General features: G+C 41.9%; 1 protein-coding gene across 4 annotated transcripts in view; it reads left to right on the top strand.

Annotated features, from left to right (window-relative positions):
• SPATA13 (spermatogenesis associated 13) overlaps nt 1-21565 on the top strand; it is a 149886-nt gene that overhangs the window by 63094 nt on the left and 65227 nt on the right. For 2 of the 4 annotated variants that reach the window (XM_044249424.1, XM_044249423.1), the window contains one exon: nt 1952-3664. In XM_044249424.1, the coding sequence (XP_044105359.1) occupies nt 2114-3664 (1551 nt within the window). In that variant the 5' untranslated portion in view covers nt 1952-2113. Of the gene's footprint in view, nt 1-1951; nt 3665-21565 lie in introns of those variants that run through there. The other 2 variants (XM_044249422.1, XM_044249427.1) reach the window with 1 other exon arrangement.

The following is a 21565-nucleotide window of genomic DNA, read 5'->3' as shown; positions in this document are numbered from 1 at the left end:
ACTGTGACTCCCTGGGAATTCCTTAATTTGATGTAGGAGTAAATAAAAATGAACCACCAGAGAATTTGGAGAGTAGAAGCAGATGAGACCTCTTTGTGTGAGGTCATATTTTCTCCAGCACTTGAGAGCATTGAGCTAAATTGGGACCTAACCTTAAGGGTTTTTTTGTTTTTGTTTTTGTTTTAAGATTTTTATTTATGTATTTGACAGACAGAGATCACAAGTAGGCAGAGAGGCAGGCAGAGAGAGAGGAGGAAGCAGGCTCCCTGCTGAGCAGAGAGCCCGATGCGGGGCTCGATCCCAGGACCCCAGGATAATGACCTGAGCCGAAGGCAGAGGCTTTAACCCACTGAGCCATCCAGGCGCCCCTAACCTTAAGGTTTTTATGCAACTTTCTCCTCCTTTTCCTCTTTTGTCTTTAATGCTGCCTTTGGATAGTGGCCTTGACTGGCTTAAGGGCACCTGGGATTTGACTTGAGTTGGGCTTATGTCATAAGGCACTGAATTTGGTGTCACACACTTGGGGTTCATATCCCAGGTCTGGCTCTTTTTGTTTATTAGTTTGAAGTAGTGGAGAGGAGCATAAACTTTGGAAGGGAGAGCTGCAGGAACCCCAACACCTGCTGCCCAAGTGCCCATCTGATTATCTGTAAAATGAAAATCTTGCAGGTTTGTGTGAATAGTCAGTGGCACGTCATTTTTAAAACACTTAGTACAGGGGCCTGACACGTAGTAATAAGCACTTAGGGAGTGGTAGTCCTTTATGGTAATTATCACACTCCTTCCTACTTTCCTTCATTGACTAATCATTCGTTGAGAACAGAGGGACTGACATTTAAGCTGGCCCATGCATGCTGAGCAGGTCTTGGCCTGAAGGGCAAAGGGTAAAGAGAACTACATCTTCACTTGGGGGAGAGAGCATGGACCGCAGGTATATGGTAGGCTTCAGGGCATGGAGGAGGAGAAAAGAAGGTGCAACTTTTGTTTAATTTGAATTTTTGCGTCTGAATTTCTAATACTTATAATCTTATCCCCGTCCATTCCCCAGCCAGTAAGAATCCTGCTGATAGAGAGCCCTCACTAAAGCAGATTCCTTCACAAAGCCAGACCTCATGCAACCTCAGTTTGTCCCTTCCACTCATGTTTCCCTGTATCACTTTGTCTTTCAGTAGAGTTTGGGTGTTCTATAGACAGTAGGCAGCTGAGAGCTTCTTGGTCTCTACTACAGCTCCTTGCACACACAGTACTCAATCTGCCTATTAGCTGTATTAAATTTAATATGGTTTGATATTTCACTGTGACACATTTTGAAATAGTTGTTGGTGTCTGTCTTTATTTGATGATCAAAAATTTCTTTTACTTCAAATAAAGAGAAGTCCAATGTTGAACGATGCCTTGGCCTCATTCTAGCAATTTTTCATTCCAGCAATTTTTTTAAAAAAGATTTTATTTATTTATTTGAGAGAGTGTGTGCATATGAGAGAGCGAGAGAGAGAGAGCACGTAAGAAGGGGGAGGGTTAGAGGGAGAAGCAGACTCCCTGCCAAGCAGGGAGCCTGATGCGGGACTCAATCCCGGGACTCCAGGATCATGACCTGAAACAAAGGCAGTCGCTTAACCAACTGAGCCACCCAGGTACCCTCATCCCAGCAATTTTTCCAAAAGTGTTAACTAACTTTCATTGGATTCCAGAATTTACCTTTACGTTGAATGCACAACTCCTAATTATCTTTTTTTTTAAGGCATGTATATTTGCATTCTTCCCTTTAATTCATTGTGAAATGAATTAGGAAAGGTAAATTTTTATTTTAAAATAGTTTTGAACTGATCAGCCCTGTCACAAGGCATGCTTCTTTTGTTTTCGTAATTCTTAAACCAAATAAGCCGCTGTTCCTAGAAGTTCTGCTGTGGGAGAAAATAAGTAAATCCCTGTTTTTAATTTTCTGTTGCAGGCAGTGGCCACCAGTGAAGAGCCTGATGTGCACAGCAGGTGTGAAAGCCAGGCTGGCAGCAGCCCGGGAGATGAAGGTCTGCATCCGGGGCCTGTGGACACGCATGTGCAGGTGGGTTTGAACCCTACTGCCTTGTGGCCACGGACTCACAGTCCCGAGAACATGACAACAGCCCAGAATGGCCACGGGCGACTTGCTGCAATCCCGTGTTCTGTCTCTGATCCCAAAGACCCCAAAATGGTGACTTACCCGGCGTGTCAGAATGGAGGATGCAGCAGCAGCTACTGCGGGGAGGCAGAAGCCCAGGAGGCTAGACTCAGCCCTGCTAAGCTCATGCGCCTCTTCTCCGTGAGCAGGAAGAGGACTGGCACCAACCCGGAGAGGCCCCGCTCCATGGTCTTGATGGGAAATTCCTCTACCTGGAATGCCCTTGCCTCCTTTCGGAAAATGGGATCTTTCAAAAAATTGAAGTCCTCCGTCCTTCAAGGAATTCAGAACCGAGAGGGGTCAGATGTGCCAAGGGAAGACCCTCCAGAACGTGACCCGGGGAAACCCATCTCAAACGGTGCTGCAATGGGAATGCAACCCAGCAGGTGCCCCAACTCGGGACCAGTAAGTGATGCCCCGAAGGCAGGGCCGGGGGGCGTGTCGGACTGCTCCGACCTGGAGGAGGCCGACGATGCCTTCCAGAGGAGCACCCATCGGTCCCGAAGCATCCGCCGTGCCTATGGCCTGGGCCGCATCAGCCTCCTGGATGGTCCAGGGTCCCAGAACCATGTCCGTCCGCTGGCCCCCGGCGCCCAGGAGCCCACCGTGTGTGAGATCCTCGTGAAAGACTCCGAGAACAACAGCATCATCTACAGGAAAAGCAAGAGCACGGATAACTTGAACTTTCTGAAGAAGAGCTCCTTCAAGCGGAAGTCCACGTCAAATCTCATGGACCTCAAGGGGGCACAGGAAAAGCCCGCGCCCCGACGGACGCTAAGCAGTTCATCGGCCGACCCGGAGAAGTTCGGTGGCTCCGAGAGGAGGACGAAGCGTTGGAAGAGCCCGCTGCGGGCCAAGGACTTTGACCGCGTCCTGAGGTTTGTGAGCAGCGCCACGGACGCGGCCTGGAGGAAAGAGAGCCCCAGGAGCGGGGCGCCCTCGCCGGGCGAGGCGAGCCAGAGGCTGCAGGTGCACAGCCAGCTGCACGACGCTTACTCCCGCCGTGTGTCCACCAGCGCCGAGCGCGAGTGGAGGAGGTGCGCGGGCGCACACGCCGGCTCCGGCTGCGGCTCGCCCGGGGCCCTGAGCCCCCGGGTGGACGTGGACACCGCCGTCTTTCCTCTGGAAGCCCCAGGCTCCTGGGCGCCGGAGAGTGCCCGTCCTTGCGCCGCCAGCGCCTCGTCGAGTCCGGTTGCCCAGGACTCCGAGGAACGCCGAGCCGGCGGCCAGTTTACGTTCGAACCCGAGCAGCCGCTCGTCCCTCCAAGGCCCACCACGCCCAAGCCCCCTAGCCCCCACAGCCCAGGCGCGGGAAGTGCCGCGTGTCCCAACAGCCTCAGCGTGCTGTCCCTCAGTTCAGTGGACAGTGAAGAAAGGGCAGAGGGGCCTGTGACCTCCCGGGATTCTGTGCAAGCCACGTGTGACAAAGGCAGTGAGGACAGCGCCGGCAGCCACCCTCCGCTGAGCCCCCACCTGGCGTCGGGTGCAGAAGAAAGGAGGGAGGAGGTAAGGACAGAGCAGGGACCTCCTGTAGGTGACCTGCTGCAGAGGGGGCACCTGTCCCAGCTCTAACCTTTCTTCTCTCCTGGATGTTGCCCTTACACTGGGGGTGTTTGTGTGTGTGTGTGTGTGTATGTGTGTGTGTTGTGTCTGTGTCCCCGTCTCCTGGCATTTATCCTCTTTCCTTCACCTCCTGGAGAGGCAGTCAGCCCCGTTCTAATTGGACTGCCCTCACGATTATTCTGGTCAAGTTTCTGAAATGAATTGCTAATATACCAGATCCCTTGAGATGGCGCTTGCCACACCATTCCTTCAAAGGGTATTTATAGAGGACCCACCACGTGCTGGATTGGGGTTGGGGGGGAGTTGATAGAGACCTCTCTTCCACTCTATGCAGCTAATAGGGGCTCTCAAAAATTTTTTTGAAACTTTTGTTTTTTAATTAAATTACCCATAGCTTTCTTCTCTGTATTTTAAATTGTTTTTGTATCCTTCCAACAGACTACATATAAATGAGATTCCTTGTGTTAAGATACCATTATATGTTCTAAATCTTTTATTTTCTAGGAATGAATTTGAAACATGCAGTTTGATACCTGTCAACCTCTGAGTGACAATGGTTTAAAGAAATTTTTATGATGGTTATTGTACTTATTTTTAGAGTAGAATATAAGCATCTCATGAATCAGATCAACTAACAACTGTCAGGGCTCCAGGAGCAATGTTCTTTTCATATCCTGTCAAGCATCCAGACAACTTCACCTTACTGTATAATTTTCACTTATTTCTAAATGCATCCAGTACATTATAGAGCTCAAAGATGAGGGAAATGCATTCATGTGCATATATTGCAAATTATTCTTCACGTATATTTCTAGACTATTTTACAGGTATAAATTGGTGCTTGCCATAGAAAATAATCTCCTAGCAACTCTTTCTTCCCACTGATCCCTGGAGAGGACCTTGATTTTATTTTAATGCGTGTAGATGAATGATTGATTACACAGCAGCTTTTGCAAACATGGAAGCCAGGATAGCCTGTGTACTGTCTGCTTTGACCTTTGCTTTGCAGAGAGTCTTTGAAAATAGAAAGCCTGTTGCAGATGACTCTCAGGAGATCTAAATTATCCTGATGTGTCCCTGGGCAGCCAAAAAAGTGAGGCTGCCTCACTTTTTGTGGATGTAAGTTTGTACAGAGACCTCAGGGCCAGCATGTCTTCTAGAGGTCTTGTATATTGATGACCATTTGCTCACTTGCATATTTCCAAAGAAGCCTTATCTAACAGTTGTAAGGACACTGGACTCATTGCCAGCTTTGGGAAGGAGTTCCAATTCTGTTAGCTATGCTCTATGTAATTGGCCAAAGCCTGAACCAGGCTGGGCTTCACTCCTTCCCTGGATGATAAGATGAAGCATTTCTTCTACTAAACACCCAGCCTGACCCACAGACGGTTTAGAACCACCCCCCACCCCAGCCCCCAGGTCCAAAACAAAAGTTTTGTATAGGTCTAGAGGGTCTTTATACAAAACATGGAGATATTATTTTCTGCTTAATAAAATCAATAAAAAATCATCATTAAAATATTTTCTTCCTCAGTACATATTAAATGAACATTTGCAAGAGGTAGTTTCTAACTTTTCAGAATTATTTTGATCATTATATAGTTTTGCCCATATATTTGTAAAGTATAACATAATTATATATAGTTATATATAATTTAATCATATATAATTTAATTTCTACCCACAGGGGATCACCAAAGATAGAAATCAGGGCACAGGTCATCAGGAGTGCACAAGTGTATATAGATAATTTTACAAATTTGCTTCACGATGTTTATCACATTTTGAATTTACATTTATTTCTTCAAAATTCTTATCAAGCATATCATGCTTCCTCTTGTGCTTTTAAAGTAAATGTCATAAAGAAAAATATAATGATGATTTTCCCCAATTTGCGTTTTACATATTGGTAATCTTAGGGTTACTTGCAGAGAAGTAAAATGTATATATGATACAGTAAAATAGAATATGAAACCTTCTCTTTTGACATTTATAAACAAAATACAAGCATAATGAAGCAAATAAACAGAAAAAGAAATTACAAAATGCAAGAACTCCAACCTTTATGATTTAAAAAGCAGTTTTTTGGGTGCCTGGGTGGCTTAGTTATTAAGTGTCAGCCTTCTGCTGATGTCATGATCCCCGGGGTCCTGGGATTGAGTCCTATGTCAGGCTCTTCCCTCAGCAGGAAGCCTGCTCCTCCCTCTCCCACTTCCCTCTGCTTGTGTTCCCTCTCTCATTTGTCTCTGTCTGTCAAAGAAATAAATAAAATCTTAAAAATAAATAAATAAATAAAAAGCAGGTTTTGTCCATCTTATATAGCATAACACAAATTTAAATTTCAGTATCAACATATCTTAATGTACAGTGTATTTTTTTTACTTAATTCATTGAAAGTATGGTTCTACTTATATGTTTAAAGCTAGTTGAATAGTTAGTGTTGAATATAAAAAAGGTTGAAATCTGTGTAAATTATGATATTTAAAATAAATGTTATGATGCAGTTTGGGAGAATAATTTTAAAATTTAGAACCTATTTTATATTACTTTGGAAAAAGGGTGGGGAAATGCCTGGATGCTCTTCCTTTATGAAACACTAGTAAAATCACCTTGATAACTTCATACTTCTGCCACCTAGTGGTAAGTTTCTTTGTAAGAATAATGATCAGTTGAAGGATTCCACAATTGTTTATAAATGCGATTTAGTCTTTATACTGTGGACAGTGCTCCCTGATAAAGAGATAGGCACATGAATTCAGCGTATTCTTGGCTGGTTTTCCCACCAAGTCACAGAATAGCCCCACTGGCTGAATTAGGTCACTAGGAAAGGGACCCAGTCCCTAGTCATGCCATATAGATTCAGAAATTTGTGGTAGTGTTGAAATATGCCACGGATGAAGTTCTTTTATTTTATTTATTTATGTATTTATTTATGTTTTTATATTTATATTATGTATTTATATTTATTTGTTTCTTTATTTTTAAAGATTTTATTTATTTACTTGAGTGAGAGAGCACAAGCAGCAGGAGTGGCAGAGACAGAGGGAGAAGCAGGCTCCCTGCTGAGCAAGGAGCTCGATGTAGGACTCGATCCCAGAATCCCGGGATCATGACCGGAGCTGAAGGTAGACACTTAACCAACTGAGCCACCCAGGTGCCCCTATTTATTTATTTTTAAAGATTGCATTTATTTTTTTAGAGAACAAGAGCATGCGGGTGTGCACATCCACATACCATTTGGTGGAGGAGCAGAGGGGGAGAGGGAATTTTTTTTTTTCTTTTTCCAAAATCTATTTATTTGACAAAGAGAAAGATCACAAGTAGGCAGAGAGGCATGTGGAGAGAGAGGAGGAAGCAGGCTCCCCGCCGAGCAGAGAGCACGATGTAGGGCTCGATCCCAGGACCCTGAGACCATGACCTGAGCCGAAGGCAGAGGCTTTAACACACTGAGCCACCCAGGTGCTCCAGGGAGAGAGAATCTTAAGCGGACTCCAAGCTGAGCATGGAGCCCCACTTGGGGCTCAGTCCTATAACCCTGAGATCATGACCTGAGCTAGAATCCAGAGTCAGACACTTAACTGAGACACCAGGTGCCCCAGAGCTCTTTTAAATGATGAAAACTCATTTTAACTGCTTGAGAAGGAGCTTTATAGTCTTACAGTAGATTCTTATTTTATTTTATTTTTTTAGTTTCATTGGAATCCTGGCTCTGCCATTCCAAAGATGCCCACCATTGAGTGAATTGCTGAGTTTCTCCTGGCTTCAGTCTTCTCAAGAGTAGAATGTGGGATAGCTTCATCTTTCCTCGGATGTTTGTAGGAACCAGGGGATTTAGACCCATTAAGCACGTCACCCAGTCTTTAACACTGGTTGTCACTGTGTGATGATTACTATCGACTTAGATGATTTTCCATCCTAGATTGACCTGACTGCTTGAAACCTGGGCCAACTGAGATCAGATTTTTCCAAAAGTGTTTTTTTTTTGACTCTGTTGTAGTCTTAGGAAGGATTGTGAAGATCTTTAAATAGTTAGTTTGACTTTACATTAAATTTTTTTTTTTAAGCATGAGAGTTAGGTTCCAGTATGACCTCACATTTAAGTGTTCATTTAGTATTGCACCAAAGCCAGTTTGTTGAGCGCCTACCACCTATAAGACACTCAAATTAGATGTAGCTCTATAAGGATGTCAAGGACATTATTAATGAGCTAAGATGTGTCTAAACCATATTAGAACTGTGCAGAATAGATTAAATCCACAAAAGAGGTAAAACCGTATGCTGTGGGGTTTCAGAAGAGTTACAGTTTTTACCCATGTATCAAATCAAGGAAAGAATCTGACTTAAAGAAGGTGAGATGTCTACATACAATTTTCAGTGGTCAGATATCCAGAGATTTTATGTGATTTGAGAGAACAGGAAATAACATAGGTTGGTTTGGTGTAGGGGAATGAACCAAGTTAAGATGAAATCATTAAGGCCAGATCATGGGCACTCTTGAATTTTCATTTTTTGTTAACATATATTTGTTTCAGGGGTACTGGTCTGTGATTCATCAGTCTTACACAATTCACAGCACTCACCATAGCACATACCCCCTCCCGCCCCCCGCAGTGTTCACCATCCAGCCACCCCATCCTTCCCACCCTCTTCCTCTCCAGCGACTCTCAGTTTGTTTCCTGGGATTAAGAGTCTCTTATGGTTTGTCTCCCTCTCTGGTTTCATCTTGTTTCATTTTTTCTTCCCTTCCTGTATGATCCTCTGTCTTGTTTATCAAATTCCTCTTACCAGTGAAAGCATATAATAATTGTCTTTCTCTGATTGACTTATTTTGCTTAGCATAATACCCTCTAATTACATCCTCTCATTGCAAATAGCAACCTTTTGTTTTCCACTGTGTGTATGTACCACATCTTCTTTATCCATTCATCTGTTGATGGACATCTAGGCTCTTTCCATAGTTTGGCTATTGTGGACATTGCTGCTATAAACATAGGGGTGCATGTGCCCCTTCAGATCACTACATTTGTATCTTTAGGGTAAATAACCAGTAGAGTAATTGCTGGGTTGTAGGGTAGCTCTATTTTCAACTTTTTGAGGCACGTCCATACTCTTTTCCAGAGTGGCCGCAACAGCTTGCATTCCCATCAACAGCGTAGGAGGGTTCCGCTTTCTCCACATTCTTACCAACACCTCCCATTTCCTGACTTGTTAATTTCAGCCATTCTGACTGGTGTCAACGTGGTATCTCACTGTGGTTTTGATTTGGATTTCCCTGATGCCGAGTGATGTTGAGTACATTTTCATGTGTCTCTTTGGCCATTTGGATGTCTTTGGAGAAATGTTCATGTCTTCTGCCCATTTCTTGATTGGATTATTTGTTCTTTGGGGGTTGAGTTTGATAGGTTCTTTATAGATTTTGGATACTAACTTTATCTGATACGTCATTTGCAAATAAATCTCCATTTTGTTGGTTTTTTGGTTTTGTTGACTGTTTCCTTTGCTTTGCAAAAGCTTTTGATCTTGATGAAGTCCCAGTAGTTCATTTTTGCCCTTGCTTCCCTTGCCTTTGGCGATATTTCTAGGAGGAGGTTGCTGCCTATGTTCTTCTCAAGGATTTTGATGGGTTCCTGTCTCACAGGTCTTTCATTCATTTTGAGTCTTTTTTTGTGTGTGGTGTAAGGAAATGGTCCAGTTTCATTCTTCTGCATTGGCTGTCCCAATTTTCCCAACGCCATTTGTTGAAGAGACTGTCTTTTTTCCATCAGACATTCATTCCTGCTTTGTTGAAGATTAGTTGACCAGAGAGTTGAGTGTCCATTTCTGGGCTCTCTGTTCTGTTCTATTGATCTATGTGTCTGTTCTTGTGCCAGTACCATACTGTCTTGATGATTACAGCTATGTAATACAGCTTGAAGTCTGGAACGGTAATGCTGCCAGGTTTGGTTTTCTTTTTCAACATTTCTCTGGCTATTCGGGATCTTTTCTGGTTCCATATACATTTTAAGATTATTTGTTCCATTTCTTTGGAAAAGTTAATGGTGTTTTGGTAGGGATTGAATTAAATGTGTAGATTGCTTTAGATAGCATAGACATTTTCACAATATTTGTTCTTCCAATCCATAAGCATGGAACGTTTTTCCATTTCTTTGTCTTCCTCAGTTTTTTTCATGAGTATTCTGTAGTTTTCTGAGTATAGAGTCTTTGATTCTTTGGTTAGATTTATTCCTAAGTATCTTATGGTTTGGGGTACAATTGTAAATGAGATCAACTCCTTAATTTTTCTTTCTTCTTGTTGGTGTATAGAAATGCAACTGATTTCTGTGCATTGGTTTTATATCCTGACGCTTTACTGAATTCCTGTATGAGTTCTAGCAGTTCTGGGGTGGAAACTTTGGGTTTTCTGGACATGCTTTGAATTTAGAGTAAAGAATCTATACATTACTTGGTAATTACCGTGGAGTCAGGGATATTTTTGAATAGGGAAGAACTAAGCTCAGAACTGTGTTTTAGGGAAGTTAATCCACCATTGGTAAAGAAGAGAATTGGAAAGAAAGGTGATAGCGGGAAAGCTATCAGGAATTTAATACCAGAGAGAGCTCGGGTAATAAGGCTGTAACATGTGGGGATGGGAATAGAATATATAAGGAAAGAAGGAAAAGGAGTGAATGAAACAACACATTATAAAGCCTAATGCATCTTGTCATTCAGTATCTACCTACCTGATACAGATGCCAGATATAAAGAAAAGAAAGAATTGAAAAAAAAAAAAAGCTATTCTTGTTCCTACAGGCACACATTCTAATGGTAGATTGGAATGTGTATAAATAATTATACTGTAGTATGGTGTTTCCAGTGAGGAATGTACAAACGTACATTGTACCATGAGAGCATCAAAGACTGAATTACTTACCCTGGGTAAAGAATTGCATAATTGGGGAATGACGAGTATGTGGGGTCTTCAAGAAGATCAGGATGGGAGATGCAGAGGGCAGCGGTTGAGGAGGAGTGGCAGGGTCTTCCAAGGCCAACTGGAGGAGCGTTGGGGAGGGAGGAGGTACTGTAGACATAGGGAGAGAGTCAACCAAAGGAGTTACCAAGACTTACTTTCCTCCCCAGTAAACTGGGAGTAGCTAGAGTACCCGCCTATCACATGGGGGTTGCTGTGAAGATAAAATGAGGCCAAGCGGGTGGAGAACTCAGTGCTGAGCTTTGCCTGTAGTAAGTGTCCACAAAGATGTTAATCTGTGGCAGCTAAGGGAACTGCACGTTGCTCACCGTCACTTTTGTACAGGGTGGCTGGGTGGAGAAGAGGGAGATAAGATCCGAAAGATAGGTCTGTGCGTAGTTTAGAAGGGCCTTGCTTGGAGCTTGGACTTTACCCTGCAGGCAGGAGAAAGCCAGAGAGGTGTTTACTCGGGATGGCAGAAGGGAACCCGCTACAGAGAGAGGATTGGGATATCCTGGGAGGGAGCATTCCTTAATAGTCTAGTCCAGATGTGATGAGGTCTGTACTGAAACCATAGAGAGAAGAGGTTATACTTCAAAATGATTTCACGGTGTATATTTTTAATTAGCATTTGAATATTTGGGGGGAGAGAGAAGTCAAAGATGATGGGGCAGTTGGGAGGCTACTCGTGTGTTGGAATCAGTAATCAAACAAGCCATGAAATCAATGGACCAGAGCTGAATTCAGGTTATTATCCTAGCCCTTCCACTAATATGCTGGCTCTTGGTGGGAAATCCCTTTCCTTTTCTGAGCCTCAGTTTATTTGAACACTCCAGTGTTTTTAGGATTTTATCATTTTCTTCCTCAGAAACTTGTAGCTTCAAAATTGTTGGAAGTCATTGTACAACCCAGTCTTAAAAGGTAAAGCAATTTGACTGCTTGACTAGGAGATGTTATACAATACAAATTATCATTACCACTTTGGTTTTCCCCTGGCCCTGGCCCACCACTCATGGTGTCCTCTAGGCTTTGCCAGTGCTGATTTTAGCTTGTCCACCACTAATGGTGGTGGCCCCCCACCCAAGAACCACAACTTGGGATTTTCTTCCCAACTCACAAAAAGGATGATATTTTGTGGCATCAAAAGTTACAGTGTCACAAAAATAAAACTTTCTCCAACTTCAGTACTGGAGCAATCCCATAGGGGCTAAAGTCAGGCCTGTTTTCAACCTGAGTTACAAATTGTGGAGTTTTATGAGGCTGATGTGTACGTAACACTTAGTGATAGCTCCAATATGCTGTTTTTGGTGTGATTTAATCAGAGATAGAGATACATTACATAATTTTGACTACAAATGAATCTTTAGGTTCCTCAAAAAGCTATTTGGGAGACTTTGACAGTTCTTCTGGAGGTTGAAAATGATCCATGGCTATTTCACAGAACCATCCCTGGAGCCAGAAATTTTGGAAGTTGCATTTACAGAAGAAAATGTAGTGACCCTAGAAAGTATGCCCAAAGCTTTTTATAACTTTTATTGAGGTATGATTTGCATAACATGAAACTCCCCAATTGTGAGTATACATTTTGAGGATTTTAGGAAATTTATAGAGATGTGCAGCCCCTGCTATGGTCAAGTTATGGAACACTTCCATTATGCCGTAAAGTTCCCCCATGCCCTGTGCAGTTAGTCCCTGCTCCTGTAAAAACCTAGGCAACTACTGATCTGCATTGTCTCAATTTTTTTTTTAAGTGAGCAATTCAGTGATTTGTAGTAAATTTATGGAGTTGCGTGGCCATCCCCACTGTCCATCACTCCTGAAGGAGACCTCACGTCCGTTTGCGGTCACTCCTTGTTCCATCCCTGGCACCTGATCTATTTTGTGTCTGTAGGTTATACCTTTCTGGGTATGTCATTGAAATAGAATCATATAATATGTGGTCCCTTGTGTTTGGCTTCTTTCACCTAGCATATTGTTTTCAAAGTTGATTCGTGTGGTAGGGTATATCAGCACTTAATTTCTTTCTTTCTTTAAGATTTTATTTACTTATTTGAAAGAGAGAGGGCCCACACCAGTAGGGACAGGAGTAGAGTGAGAGGGAGGAGCAGACGCCCTACTGAGCAGGAAGCCTGACTTGGAGCTTGACCCCAGGAACCTGGGATCATGACCTGAGTGGAAATCATATGCTTAACCAACTGAGCCACCCAGGCATCCCTCACTTAATTTCTTTCCGAAGGCTGAGTAATAATAAGTTGTATGGATATCCCATATTGTGTTTATCTATTCATCAGTTGTTAGACATTTGAGTTGTTCCCGCTCTGGGGCTGTTATGAATAATGCTGCTATGAATATTTATGTACAAGTCTTATGTGGACATATGTTTCCATTCTCTTGGGTAGATAACTAGGAGGTAAATTTCTGGGTCATATGTGATTCTGTGTCTCACTATTTGAGGAACTGCCACACTGTTGTTTTTTTTTTGTTTTTTTTTTTTTTTAATTTATTTACTTGAGAGAGCGAGAAAGTGAGAGAGAGCATGAGAGAGGAGAATTTCAGAGGGAGAATTAGACTCCCCACAGAGCTGGGAGCGCAATGTGGGACTTGATCCCAGGACTCCAGGATCATGACCTGGGCTGAAGGCAGTCAATTAACCAACTGAGCCACCCAGGTGCCTCTGCCACACTGTTTTCTAAAACAGTTGTCCCATTATAGATTCCCACCAGCAGTGTATTAGGGTGCCAGTTTCTCTGCGTCCTTGCCAGTACTTGGTATGGTCACTATTCTAGATTCTAGTCCTTCAAGTGGGTGTGTAGTGGTATCTCACTTTGATTTTAATTAGCATTTCCCTAATGACTAATGCTGTTGATCATCTTGTTTATTAGCTCTTCATTTATCTTATTTGGTAAAGTCCTCATACTTGCACAGCATTTTTAGTTTTATTGAGCAGTATGATTTCTTTCTACATTCTAGTTATAAGTCCTTTACCAGATATATGACTTGCAGTTGTTTTCTCTCAATCTCTGGGTTTTCTTTTTATTTTCTTGATTGGGTCTTTTGAAGAGCGAAAATCTCTGTATTAACAAAAATCATCAAGATTTTCTCCTATCTTCTGGAAATGTTAGTTTTAGCTCTCATACTTAGGAATATGCTCCCTTTTTAATTGTGTTTTTTATTTTAATTCCAGTATAGTTAACTTACAGTGTTATATTAGTTTCAGGTGTGCAATATAATGATTTAGCAATTCTATACATTGCTCATCGCTCATCATGGCAAGTCTCTTGGTCTCCTTTACCTGTTTCCCCCATTCCCCATCCATCTCCCCTCTGGTAACCATCAGTTTGTTTTCTATATTAAAATTGTGTTTTTTGAGTTGCCTGTCTCTATTTTTTTTCCTTTGCTCATTTGTTTTGTTTCTTAAATGGGAAATGCTTCATTCTTAGTTAATTTTTGTGTATAATATGAGATAAACGTCTAAGTTCTTTTCTGGCTTATGGACATCCAGTTATCCTACCTTCATTTGTTGAACGATCGACAATTTTTACATTACAGAGAATATACGTTTCCATACCCCACTGGGTTCTCAATTTTCTCTGACAGAGAATCTCTAGAAATTTGAGTCACAGAAATTGCAATTATAGTTGGAAAGATCATTTAAAAATATGATATCATTTGTGCTTTAAAAAATATTTTTCTGGGCGCCTGGGTGGCTCAGTGGGTTAAACCGCTGCCTTCGGCTCAGGTCATGATCTTAGGGTCCTGGGATCGAGTCCCGCATCGGGTTCTCTGCTCAGCAGGGAGCCTGCTTCCCTTTCTCTCTCTCTGCCTGCTTCTCTGTCTACTTGTGATCTCTGTCTGTCAAATAAACAAATAAAATCTTTAAATATATATATATATTTTTCTAATGAAGTTAACATTTTGTTAAAAGGACATCTGCTATACTATCAGTATATCCCTGAAGTATTAATAACCCTGGGGTGCGTATTTGCTCAGCAGCACTCCACATGGGATGTTGTAAAGAGAGTTCATATGCTTTCTGTTAGTCATCCTTGTGCTAGCTTATGTTTAGTTTCTCCCAAGGTGTTTTCTGTTTGTTTAGTTTTCCTTTTACAGGAGAACACTAAAGAGAAAAAAATCTCTTGCAGAAATAGTAAGTCAGGGGTGCCTGGGTGGCTCAGTCTGTTAAGGGTCTACTTTCCGCTCAGATCATGATCTCAGGATCCTGGCATTGAGCCCCAAGAGAGGCTCCTTGCTCAGTGAGGGGTGTCTGATTCTCCCTTTCCTTCTGCTCTCTGTGCCTCCCCCCACTTCCAGCTCATGCATGCAATGGATGTGCTCTTAAGTAAATAAATACAAAAAATCTTAAAAAAAAAAAAAACAAAAAAGAAACATTATTAAGTCATAAAATACAGGTCATGAGCCCAAATGTGAAAGCTTTCTCTAAAAAAGATTTTATTGTTTAGAGAGCAAGAACGTGAGCCAGGGGAGGGGCAGAGAGAGAGAGAATCTCAAGCAGACTCTGCATTGAGCTGGGACCCTCATGCGAGGCTTGATCCCATGACACTGAGATCATGACTGAGTGGAAATCAAGAATTGGGCACTTGGGGCGCCTGGTTGGCTCATATGGTTAAGCATCTGCCTTCTGCTCAGGTCATGATCCTGGGGTCCTGGGATTGTGCCCTGCGTTAGGCTCTCTGCTTGGAGGAGATCCTGCTTCTCCCTTTCCCTCTACTGTTCCTCCTACTTGTGCTCTCTCATCTGTCAAAAAATTAGAAAAATATTTAAAAAAAAAAAAAAAGAGTTGGGCACCTAACCGACTACTGACTGAGCCACCCGGGCACCCCTAGCTTTTTATTTTAATAATCAAGTCAACATTTTCTGTCTTTTAAAAGAAGTTTCCACTTGCCCTAAAAAAGATTCATGTTTGTCATTACGTTAATAGGTATATCTTTTGCAGTGTTCTGTTTCAAAGTATTTCTGAATGGGTCCTTAATATTTGACAAGCTACTGAACTTTTATAAACTTAAAAGGCCACTTCTAAAATTATTTCTAAAAATCTTAAAACTAAAGAGTAGTGTAATGTACATGTGATATGTCATCCTTGAACTTTAAAGTGGTTCATTTCTAGAACAGTTTTTTCTCTAGTGAAATATCATTAAATAGGATTTTCCCATTAAAAAAAGACAAGGGAAGGGGTTGCCTGGGTGGCTCAGTCAGTTAAGCAGCTGGCTCTTGATTTTGGCTTAGGTCATGATCTCAGTCAGGGTCCTGGAATCAAGCCCTGTCATGCTCTGTGCTCAGTGGGAATCTGCTTCTCCCTCTGCCTCTCCCTCTGCTTGTGGTCTCTTTCTCTCTCTCTCAAATAAATAAGTAAAAATCTTTTAAAAATTTAAAAAAAATAAAAATAAGGGGGAAGAGAGAGACAGAATTACATACCTATATATCTGAGCAGGAGCCTAGTTTTTATAGTGTTACCATAATAACAATATGTAATCAGGTATAAATGATGTTAATATATCATAATTATAATATAATCAATTTATTATGATCAGTAATTAATTATTAATAATATAAGGTATCACTAATACTATGCATTTTAAGCTTTCTAAAATACATGTAATACTTAAATGAGATGAGCCAGTATTATAGTGTATCTGTCAGGGTTTTAATGTTTACTCTTATTTGGTGCTTTATTTTAATTTATGGATGACAAAGGCATAGTAGGACCTTACAGCAGTTAGAAAATGCAGAAAAGTAGTGTTCTTTTTTTTTTTTTTTTTTTTGAAGATTTTTTTATTCATTTATTTGACAGAGAAAGACACAGCGAGAGAGGGAACACAAGCAGGGGGAGTGGGAGAGGGAGAAGCAGGCTTCCCGCTGAGCAGGGAGCCCTATGCGGGGCTTGATCCCAGGATCCTGAGCTCATACCCTGAGCTGAAGGCAGATGCTTAATGACTGAACCACCCAGGTGCCCCCAGTGTTCGTATTTTTAGGGGGAAATTTTAGCTGGTTAAGATGGTTAAGATGCCAGTGTATCTGTTTTTTTCCTGGTTTTTCTCATTTTAAGCTTCCCTGTATTAATTAAGACCAAAGAGCATCCAAGGTTGGGAATCACTTCTCACTTGGCTTGGTGACATGTTGTTGTGATACATCATTGCCTTGACAGTCAAAAGGAATACTTCACGTTTGACCGGCAGAAGGGCATAGCTACAAATTGCCACATGTTGCTGTATAAACTGAAAGTTATCTATGTTTCTGCCAGTCCGGGGACAAAATGACAATTTGGCATGTTGCCTTCACTTAGAATGCTAGTAGTAAAGCTGGAGTTGGGGTGGGGAGGGGGCCCAGGGGGTTGGAGAGGAAAGAACACTCACAGATGGTTCTTTCCTAGGAAACTGGCACTGATGTGGTTGCTAGCCATGAATGTTAACCTTTTGGAGCGGTCAAGAAGCTCTGTGGTATAAAATAGGTGGGCTTCGCATTGGGCTCTCTACTCAGCTGAGTCTGCTTCCTCCTCTCTCCCGCCTGCCTCTCTGCCTACTTTTGATCTCTGTCTGTCAGATACATAAATAAAATCTTTAAAAATAAATTTTAAAAAAATAGGTGGGCTTTGTACTAGGGCCACCTGAGTTCAAACCCTAGTTTCCCTGCTTACCAGCTGTATGTCCTTGACCTACTTAAGCCTCAGTTTCTTTAAAAATAGAGATAATAGTATCTACTAGGATTAAATGAAATAATGCTTAGTAAAGTCAATAAATGTTGCCTTTATCATAGTCATAATCTTTGTTATCATTAAAATTACTGCCTTTGGTCAGGTACCTCAGTACAGACCCGTTAAACTTTGCAAATTACTTCTGATCTTCTAGCCAGAGTTTCCCAAAGTTTGGAGAGAAGGTCATACCCAGGATGCAAGGTAATGGTGTAGATTCTTGAGCTCCACCTGGAGCTACGGAATTGGAGTCACTAGAGTCCAGATCCACTAATCTGGACTTTTGACATGCTACCCAGGAAATTACTTTTGCCACCCTGAAGTTTGAGATCCACACTCCAGCCCGAGGCTCTACATTTTAGGTATCTAGATTCTTACAGGTGTTAAGAATCCTGATTTTGGGGGCACCTGGGTGGCTCAGTGGGTTAAGTCCCTGCCTTCGGCTCAGGTCATGATCTCAGGGTCCTGGGATCGAGCCCCACATCAGGCTCTCTGCTCTGCGGGGAGCCTGCTTCCTCCTCTCTCTCTCTCTGCCTGCCTCTCTGTCTACTTGTGATCTCGTCAAATAAATAAATAAAATCTTTAAAAAAAAAAAAAAAGAATCCTGTTTTTTAGGTTTGGGTGGTTCTCTTCCAGATCTACCCCAGTTAATTCTTGATTTGGGAAATAGAGTTATTTCTGAAAAAGTTAAAGGTAGCCTGTAATCCTGTTTTTCTCATTGAACTCTATTTTCAGTGGTGTATGAATTTTTACAGAATACAAAAATCCCCTTCAGCATAACAGTGAAATTAAAGCTTTTCAGCAGGAAATGGTAGAATAAAGAATTTGGTCCAAAATATGTTGAGAAGGGGAGCCTGATTGGCTCAGTCAGTGGAGCATGTGACTCTTGATCTCAGGGTCATGAGTTTAAGTCCCATGTTGGGTGTAGAGATTACTAATTTTTTTTAAAATCTAAAAAAAAAATAATGTTGAATATCAGTTTTAGCAATTGCTCCAACCACTGCTGGAAACTGGAATTTTACCAAATCATTTGGAACTCTAAAAATAATTGTCTCTTAAAAAAATGTATCAGAGAAATAAAAATAAAATTAAAAAAATACAAGTATCAATAGTAACTTCTTGCATTGATGTGACACTTTTGCAGCTTAAATAAGTCCTTCACGTAACATTGTTGGTTGATTCTCAGAGCCACCCTGTGAAGTAGGCCAGCATTGTTGTATTTGTTTTAAAAAATGGGTAAACTGAGCCTTGGAAAGGTCACAGGACCTCCTCTCAGAGTCACACAGCCACTGAGTGGCAGGGTCCCAGAGCCAGGTCTCAGAATGTGGAGGAAGATCCAGAAACACCACCAGCTTGGCAGCTGGCACGTAAACCCAAATTCTGACCATTTGCTGGTTTCCTGATCTTTGGTGGAATCTCATAATCTTTCTTATCTGTAAAACAGAAATGTAAGTAGCTGCTGCAGAGGGTATTTTATTTTATTTTTTTTTTCCAATTTATTTATTTTCAGAAAAACAGTATTCATTGTTTTTTCACCACACCAAGTGCTCCATGCAAGCTGTGCCCTCTATAATACCCACCACCTGGTACCCCAACCTCCCACCCCCCCGCCACTTCAAACCCCTCAGACTGTTTTTCAGAGTCCATAGTCTCTCATGGTTCATCTCCCCTTCCAATTTACCCAAAAGCACATACCCTCCCCAATGTCCATAACCTGCCCCCCTTCTCCCAACCCCCCTCCCCCCAGCAACCCACAGTTTGTTTCGTGAGATTAAGAGTCACTTATGGTTTGTCTCAGAGGGTATTTTAATTCAATGAAATGGGTTCGGTCATTTCAGGTATCATAGGCCTTTGATGAATTTCCGTTCTGTTTTCTTTGACTCCATAACTAGAGTTCTTTCCACTGAACTTGGGCCACTTCCTGCCACAGCTGGTCCTGCCCAGATCAGAGTCTTTCCTCCAGATTTTTTAGGTGGCTTTTTTTGGGTGACTACTTAGGATGAGCTCAGCAGCTCAACAAAGGGGTTTTGGACCCTTTTCTGACAACTCCTTTGTAGTTTACTTTCTGACACAAGATTGAAGAAAGCCACCTCGGACAGGAGGGTTGGCTGGTGTGACTCTGGGTCCATATATTTGGGTCCAAATACTCTGGTATTTCTTGCAGATCAGTGCCACAGGTGGAGAGATAGGAGGCATGGAGCCTTCAATACTGTTTGTGACTAAGGTCTATTATTCCAGCCCCATTTCTCATGTGCGGTGTAAGTTTTTACATATTTACTTATAGCAAGGATCTGTTGTACACTTCGTTTTATGTTTTTATTCTTTTTGTGGTATAAATTATTCATCTGTAATTCTTTCACTGCCAAGTTTCAAATTAAATATTTTCAAGATATTTTGCACTAGTACACATTCTCATATCCCTCAACAGAAATAAAAAAGAAACACCACTGGTACTGTCTATAAGTCTTGCCTTGTGTGACAGTCCCTATACAGAGAGGCTGAGCCATTCTTTTTTTTTTTTTTTTCCCTTTTTATAAGATTTATTTATTTACATTAGGGAAAGAGTGTGCAGATGGGGAGAAAGGGGAGGGAGAGCGAAACCAGACTCCCTGCATAGCACAGAGAGCAACGCTGGGCTCAGTCTCATGGTCTCGCAATTTCATGGTCTCACGATTCTGGGATCACAACCTGAGCTGAAACCAAGAGTTGGACGCTCAGCTGGGTCAGTGTTTTCTTGACTAGATTCATTTGCTGGATTCTTGCAAGTTTAAAGGAAAGTGATACAATCTGTCATCAGTGAATGTTGCTGGAAGAACAAAGAATCCTCATGATGTCATTACTTTCTCTGACTTTTCGGGTTCTTTTTTCCAGTTGCCATCACTGGGCCCTCTTGGTTCTTTGCCCTCTCTTCATCTTACGCATTTCTCCTACCAATGCCTTAATGCCTCAGGAAAGAGATGTTTTAAAAGTCCTAAATCATTCTTTTTATATTCTGTTGATAGCAGTGGACCCTTGTTTGTTGGAAAAGATTCCATTACCATGTACTTCACATCTCTGAAACAAAATAGGAGGCCGTCAAAACAAGGTTGTCCATAGTAAGGGAAGGAAAATTGTAGTCCTTTTGTTTACAGGGTAGGACAATTCAAGTGGGTTATGAAAGAGACAGGAATGGATGGTTGTGTCCTGATCTAAAGCATGGTTATTGATTTTGAAGTATTTAGTTATAATAACTAAGCAAAAACTTAAATCAAGCTCATTTAAAAAAAAAAGATACATGAGTGTGGGGGAGGAAATAGCTACGTTGCCATCCAGAACAGTCCATTTATTTGCTCATATATCTGTCCACCAACTCAGCATTCATCCTTTCCCACATGCATGAAGCATCTATAATTCCCTGTCTCTCAGGCTTTCCTATGGACTGTGAGGACATTACCATAGTATTGGGGAGTTCGGAAAAAATAGGAGCAGCTGCTTTTGTCAGCAGACACTGAGACAAATAAATAAATGCTATGAAACACTGCCGTGGTTTTAATAGAGGCCCAGAAAGGAGCAAAGAGCTCAGAGCCCAGGGGGAGTTTATGAAGTTTTCCTACAGCAAGTAATATTTCAACTGAGTTTTGCAGGGTAAATTTAACAGGTTGACAAAGGCAAAACGATAATCTCAGAGGGAGAGCAAGCAACATTTACCTCATTTACAGTTGTATAAAGTAAATATGTGGTAAGTGGTGAATCATTTGATACAGTTTGGAGAATAATTGTATCTGAAGGCAGAGCTGGAGAGACCTTGGACGAGATTTTAAATGGCCTCGGGTTTGGTCCAGGTAATGGCCAGCTAGAATCCGATGTGTTTCAGTAGCATAGAGTAGACTGGGGACAGGGAAGCCAGCTGGGCAGCTTTTGGAATAGTTCTGTGAGTAACAACGGAACAGAGTCTTCCCAAGGTTGAGTAATTGACAGAACATGGTGACTGGGGGGCTGGGGCTTGTGAAGGTCGGGGAAGAATCAAAAATGCCTAGTATGGGGTCCACTGGATGTCCTTCACTGATGTGAGAAAGCAGTTGGGAAGAGATGGTTCATGAAGGTGCCATTCTGCATTCTAATCCAGAAACCCTTTGTTTTCTAAAGGCACTTGGGGCCATTGATTTGAATGTTTGTATGCTGTCCTCCATGACTTGAAGCGCAGATGATGCCC

This window comes from Neovison vison, chromosome 5 (genome assembly GCF_020171115.1).
Source record: "Neovison vison isolate M4711 chromosome 5, ASM_NN_V1, whole genome shotgun sequence".
NCBI lineage: Eukaryota > Metazoa > Chordata > Mammalia > Carnivora > Mustelidae > Neogale > Neogale vison.
Note: the sequence above shows the minus strand (reverse complement) of the source record. Positions and strands in the feature narration are given on the sequence as shown.